The following is a 6787-nucleotide window of genomic DNA, read 5'->3' as shown; positions in this document are numbered from 1 at the left end:
AAGTTGAAAAAAAAAATTTGCAAGAGCAGCTGAGTATCTGGTAAATATGCTGTTCTCTGATTCTTTTTTAATTTTCAATCGTATTACTTGCAGTACAATGTAGGAGTACATTCTGAGACATAACTAAAGTACAGCTGCAAGTTTATCATTTTTGACAATCAGGCTTTATGGGTTTTAATGTTTCATATGCGTTTAGGTTAGATCTTGGATGGAAGAATCATATCCAGGCATTAATAGTCGTGTAATTTCTTACATTATTGGACTTGATAGCCTGAAAGCAGTCTGCAATGAAAGTATTACCTCAATAGCGACTGGATGCCAAGAAATAAGGCTACGCATGGATGGACTATTTGAGGTTAAGGAGCATGCAATCAAATTTATCAGAGAATTCACTGCTTTATATACAAATGGGTGAATTTTTAACTTTTTACTTTTTGTAGTTCATGTTTGTCCTATGGTATAACAAGTGGCTCACATTTGTAGGCTCAGCCTCAAAGCACAACCTCTACGCCTACGGCTACTGTGCCTGCAACAGTTGCACCTCAAGCTCAGTAAGTTCTTGAAGTATTTTCTTTTTCTTCGTGCTTTGGTGTACCAATTATTATTATTAATATTCAATACTGAAAGTTTCTAGGCTTGTATGATACATGATCTTTGTTACTGTGCTTATAAATACTATTTTGTTATGTTAGGACGCAGACAGCTACAAAACCTCCTGCTGCAGCTTCCGTGAGTCCCTTGACTGATGCTGCTGCTGCTTCGTGAGTTTTAACCATATCTTAGATATTCTAAGCAATGTTTTCCATCAAAATCACTAATTTGTGGAACTTATGAATAAATACGAACTTAATTACTTGTATGCAGAGGGGACGCAAATGTCTATGGCTAGGTTGCATCTAATTTAGTTACGGGAAGCGATTTGGAGAGCACCATTCAGCAAATTCTTGATATGGGTGGAGGAAGTTGGGACAGGGTTACTGTTGTTCGTGCTTTGCATGCTGCTTATAACAACCCTGAGAGGGTTGTCGAATATTTGTACTCTGTATGTCTATATACTACTGATTCGTCTTTCATGCTCCCCCCCCCCCCTCCCACTTTAATGCATAAACGAGCATACACTATGCTTGCTTCACTCTAAAATTCTTGCAAAGATGTTAAGGTTCAAGATTATCTTTGTAAATCCATCTTGTTACTGCATTTGACTTTAATAGTGCCTCTTACTTGGTTCTTTTGATAAAGAATGTTCTGCTTTGGCATTGTTCCATCAATTGGACTCTGTTATGATTAATTTACTTGTAATCACCCACAATGGGAGTGCCAAGAGCTTCAGCATAGTGGACTCGCAGCTACATGTGTTTATTGTCATATATTGTTGTTGCAATTTGTTTTTTTTTTTCAATTTTATTTTATTTGTGTGTGACCTTGTATTTTATTTTATTTTATTTTTTTGGACGAAAATTGTAATATTACAACCTTTTTTAATGAAAATATGTAACTTTATATATATGTTAGTGTGTGTATATCAATTTAAGTGAAAAAAATGCAAAAAAAAAATTATTTTTTTATTTTTTTGGGGCATTAAGGGCATCGGTTTTGAATCAAACCGGTGTCAAAATTTTTATTTTTTTTAATATTTTTTTGGGCCATTATTCGCATCGGTTTGAACAGAACCGGTGCCAAAAGTTTTTTATTTTATTTTTTTGGGCCATTATTTGCACCGGTTTGAACAGAACCGGTGCAAATACACGTTAATAGTACCGGTTTTGAACCGGTGCTAAAGTTTTTTTTTTGTTTGGCATCCCTCAAATCTACACCGGTTCAAAATTGGTGCTATATGGGAGTTTTGAACCAGTGCCCTTTAATATTTTTCTACTAGTAAAAGTAGCTTTCGGGCAAAATCTGAATATGGAGAAATCAGAGGTGAAGGGAAAGTATAAGTATATATCAATTTACGATGAATAAAAAATAATGAAAGTATAAGTATATATTTATTTTATAATATAAAAATCATAAATTATAATGCTTGATTTTTCATAAATTAAATGAAAGACTCCCAAAAAAAGAAAGTTGAATACATAATTAGTTTTGCAAACATATAAAGAAGAAGCAAAAGTTTTATTAAAAAAACAAAAAGCTTTGTCAAAAAAAAAAAAAAAAGTCTCTTTAATTTAAAGCTAATAGCAGCGAAAGTTGGTACAAAGTACAATTAATTTGATATGGTTGAATCAAAGAGACTTGCTATCCATAATAATAGTTCTCTTTGATCAACATTTTTTTTTTCCAGGGGTAGCCTGTGTTGCCCCTTGTGCCTTTCTAGATCCGCCATTGATCGGATCAAACCGGTTTGGTTTGAGTTCAATTTGAGTCAAATTGGTTTCATGTTGAGTTCAAGTCGGGTCAAATCGGTGCCGGGTTAAGTTCAAACCGGGTCAAATTAGGATTCAGGTTGAGTTTAATTCAGTTAAAGATCGGGTTTGGGTGTTGAATTTTTCAGATCAAATCGGATCAATTACAATTCAAAACGAATGTTTTGTTCGATTCAATTCGGTTTGATTTTGACACCTCTACCTAATACGTACCCTAATATAGCTATATAAAGTACATAATTTTAGAAGTGCATTGTCCAATTAGTTATTTTATTAATTCTTTCTAATTGATAACTTCGAAAACGTTAGCAATATTAGCTATTACTCCAGTTCATTAAAATAATTGAAGAAATCAACCACAAACGTAATATTGCAATTTGGTTTAAGGAAAGGCGGAGAACCTTACTGAACCAGCAATCTGACACCTCTCACAAGTTAAGCAAGCTTAGCTCCCGCAGGTCAAACTTGAAAGTAGAGGGATCCTCCTACTTCCAAGCAAATGTAGTTGATGGGACTCGAACTAATGACCTTAAAGTCACAAAATGAGTTCTCCACCAAGCAAAGCTTGGTACAAATGCAATGTTACAATTACCTGGCACTCTTGTAGTAATAGAAAGAGATTGAGAAAAAGAGTATACGAAGTATTTTTTTTTTTAATAATTTTTTTTTTTGACAGAAAGAGAAATAGTAATTAGAAGGAGAGAATTTGAGTTAAAATATCACTCTACAATTCTCAAAGAAGCAGGGTTCTATTCTCACCTCAATCAAGTAGGATTCCAATATCCCCCTATTTGTAATTTGTAAGGGAATATTTACCAATCTCTTTTCAAATCGGATGCGGATATCAAACATAGAAATTTTTGAATACAGATACCCGATATGAAACTGGGTTTAAAATTGGATATCCGATCCATGCTCACCCCTAGAGAATTCTCCTTACCTACAAATAAAATAAAATAAAATAAAAAATCCTCAAAGAAGTGGACGAGTAATGAGACTAATGACAGACGAATCGGCCCAAATCTTTGGCTCGAAATGGGTTAAGTTTTTCGTAAAGCCCATCCCATCCCATCCCAATCCGGCCCATGATTAGGTCTAGAGTGGATCAAAAGCAGCATATACACCGAACATGCAATTGAACGGGACAAACAAACATAACAGCACATCAACCGAATCACAAAAATCAAAATAAAAAAGACTTAACCATCAAATTAAAAAATAGCAAAACCAAATATTCAATTTCCCACTTGCTAATCAGAACAAAATCCCCCATTTCTTCATTACAATCCTCAAAATCCCAATAACACTCAAACAAATTCCTACAATTCTCATAAATAAAAAAATAAAAAAAAATAAAAAAAAAAAAAGTCAAATTTGTAGAGAGAAAGAAATGGCGACCCAAACAGACGTGTATTCGGTGTGGGGACTCCCATCAGAAGATGTAAAGCAGAGGGTGAAAAATGTGATGAACACTCTCCGATCAGAATTCAACGGTCCTGATTTTGATCCTCATGTTACTGTTGTGGGGGCCATCACACTGAATCCGGAAGATGCCGTTGATAAATTTAAATCAGCGTGTAAAGGGTTGAAGGCGTTTACTGCTCATGGTAGGGGTGTCTCCACTGGAACTTTCTTTTATCAGTGTGTTTACCTCCTCCTTGACATCACCCCTCAGATATTTTTATTAATATCTGTTTTCTAATGTCTTTTGTGATTAGAAAAACAATAGAAGTAGTATATCAAATTTATTTTTTGCCAAAAGATGTTACTCTTTTGTGATTAGAAAAACAATAGAAGTAGTATATCAAATTTATTCTTTGCCAAAAGATGTTACTCCGTAATGGAATAAGTTGTACATGAACAGACGCGATTTTTATATACATATTTTGATTAAAGAAAACAGATAGCCGAGGAAGTAGTCATTAGAAATACGAGTATTTCAATTGATTGAAGAGTTTGGTAAATAATCTGTGATGTTGGATACTGTTGCTTTTTTGTTTATGATTCAGATGACACTTTAAAAAAATGAAAAATGTAATTTATTCAATTGAATGTTGATTTATTGGTTTGTGTCATATGTAAGGAACTTTTCTTAAGAATGATTTTCAAGGCAATCAATTGGCTCTGAGATGTTCACTTGGCTTGTTTGACCAACTGTTATTTTTGTTTACATTGCGGATTTCAAATATGTTTAGCAAAATCGAGTTTTGAGTATTAGAAGTTACAAGCAAATTAACTAAATTTTGATCAAACAAGTGAAAGTCATTATTTAAATTGGATCTTCTAATGATGAATTTAAGTTGTGATAAAGCAATACGTTACTTCATAATGTCTGACTTGAAATGGTTTTTGATTTCTTTGTACAGTTAGTTGAAACTAGTGATCATTGCTGTGGACATTTTGGTTATAATCGCGCCACACGTAAGTTGAATGGGATACTGCTTCATATTAATTTTAATTAAATTGATGGATATGGCTCTAGATGAGATAAATGTATGTTCTCCATGGTATTACTTCATACAGCAGTAGATTTAAACTTTTATTGGCCAAAAATACTAGAATTTCAAAACATCTATATCTTCACTTACGCTTTGTTAGGATAGAAAAGAAGGAAAGGAAGGGGGGGGGTGGAAGGAGGAAGGGAAGGGAAAAGAAAGGGAGGGGGAGGTGAGCTCCATTTTTCCTCTAAATTTCTCTAATTTTGGAGAGATTATGCTTATTAACAATGTGTTTGGATAAAGAAAGGAGAAGGAAAAGAAGAGGAGGGGAGGGAAAGGAAGGGGAGGGAAGAATGGTGAGTTTTCCTTCCAAATCTCTCCATTGATGGAGGGATCAATTTCGTACAATTTAATCCTTCTATTTCTCTCCCCTCCAATTCCTTTCCTTCCTCATTTGTTATGCAAATGAAAGATACCCCATCTCTCCATGTCTCTTCCCTTCCTCTCCCTCCATTTCATTCAATCCAAACACACCGTAAAGAGAGAGGGAAAATGGATCCTCCCTCTCCTTCCCCTTCCTTCCCCCATCCTTTACCCAAACAAGAGAATTTGTCCCTCTCCCTTTCTCTTCTCTTCTTTTCCTTCCATTTCTCTCTATCCAAACAAAGTGTTAATTTGGGAAGTTGGGGTACTTATCTTTAGAAGATGAGTATAGAATTTTACTGAAACCATTATTTTTAATGTCCTGAAACCCCTAATTATATATATAAAGTCCAAACAGGAAGAAAAGCAGAGTTCCGAAGTTACAGAACAATGCTGTTCTGATACTTCTATACTCTGCAATCCATTGACATACCTTAACTTTCTGGTTATTTGATCGATAACCCTTGTTGATTCATAATTTGTGCAGATTATGAATTCTAGGCAATCATGAGTTATTGTCATTGCGAAATACATTATTGATTACAGATGTTTTTAGTTCATTCAAAAGCTCACTTTGAACATTGTTGCATTTGTAATTACATCATCACTCTGAATGTTGAACTCCACAACCTTAAATCCGTTTTTTTTTTTTTTTTTTTTTTTTAACTAAAAGTTTGCGCTCCCTCTGCAACATTAAATCCGTTTTTTCTATTTGGTTAAAGTTTGTGCTCCTTAAAACAGAAGTATCTTTGAAAAAGTTGGATGATTGACTCTTTTATTTCCACAGATATTATCTATCATATATACAGATATGATGACAGTTTACTAAAATACTAGCCTGATTATTCTACTGAACTATGTTCTCTCTTCTCTGATTATCTACATCTACATGTAATTGTGCAGCTTACATGCCACACATGAGCCTTCTTTATGCGGATTTAACTGATGAAGAGAAGAAGAAAGCTCAAGAGAGAGCTAATGCATTGGACGACAGCCTTGGCAACTTGAGCTTCAAAATAAACCGCCTGGCACTGTATAAAACTGATACTGAAGATAAGACACTCAAATCCTGGGAAAAAGTAATGGAATATGATCTTGATGAAGAAGTTTAGCTTGTTGTGCATGCTTGTTGAAACAAGCTGTTCAGCGTGCAGCTTGCTCTTGCTGTTAGAAGAAGCTCTACGGGTAGTTTGATCATATGGAAACCCAACGAGTTGTGAAATTTCCCTAGTTCTACAGTCTGGTTTTGTGTTGTCTTTGGTTTATGTAGGATGTTGACTGACTGACTTGCTTGTAACAATAAGTTTGATCCAAATTCATTATTTCTTTCATTTTGAGTTGAAAAATTGCAGGCTTATAACTGAGAGATATGCAAACGTTAGCATATCTCGGCACTCTAATCCCAGAAAGTCTATACTTACTTTTTTTCTTTAAATCATGGAGATATGTATATCTATTGAGATATGTTGGGGATATTTTGGTGGATATTTTTGGTTTATCTTTGATATTATTTCCTAATTCCTAAGTTACCTAAGTTAAGGTACTTCTAGGTTTAGGTTG

General features: G+C 34.3%; 1 protein-coding gene across 1 annotated transcript; it reads left to right on the top strand.

Moving 5' to 3' along the window:
- Positions 1–3600: 3600 nt before the first annotated feature.
- Positions 3601–6573, top strand: LOC110728847 (cyclic phosphodiesterase-like). The gene is made up of 3 exons (XM_021908520.1): positions 3601–4059; positions 4733–4787; positions 6131–6573. Exons 1-3 carry the CDS (start codon positions 3757–3759, stop codon positions 6337–6339), a joined length of 567 nt encoding a protein of 188 aa, XP_021764212.1. The 5' UTR covers positions 3601–3756; the 3' UTR covers positions 6340–6573.
- Positions 6574–6787: the final 214 nt, after the last annotated feature.

Source organism: Chenopodium quinoa, unplaced genomic scaffold (genome assembly GCF_001683475.1).
Source record: "Chenopodium quinoa cultivar QQ74 unplaced genomic scaffold, ASM168347v1, whole genome shotgun sequence".
Lineage (NCBI taxonomy): Eukaryota > Viridiplantae > Streptophyta > Magnoliopsida > Caryophyllales > Amaranthaceae > Chenopodium > Chenopodium quinoa.
This window is presented reverse-complemented; position numbering and strand designations above follow the sequence as displayed.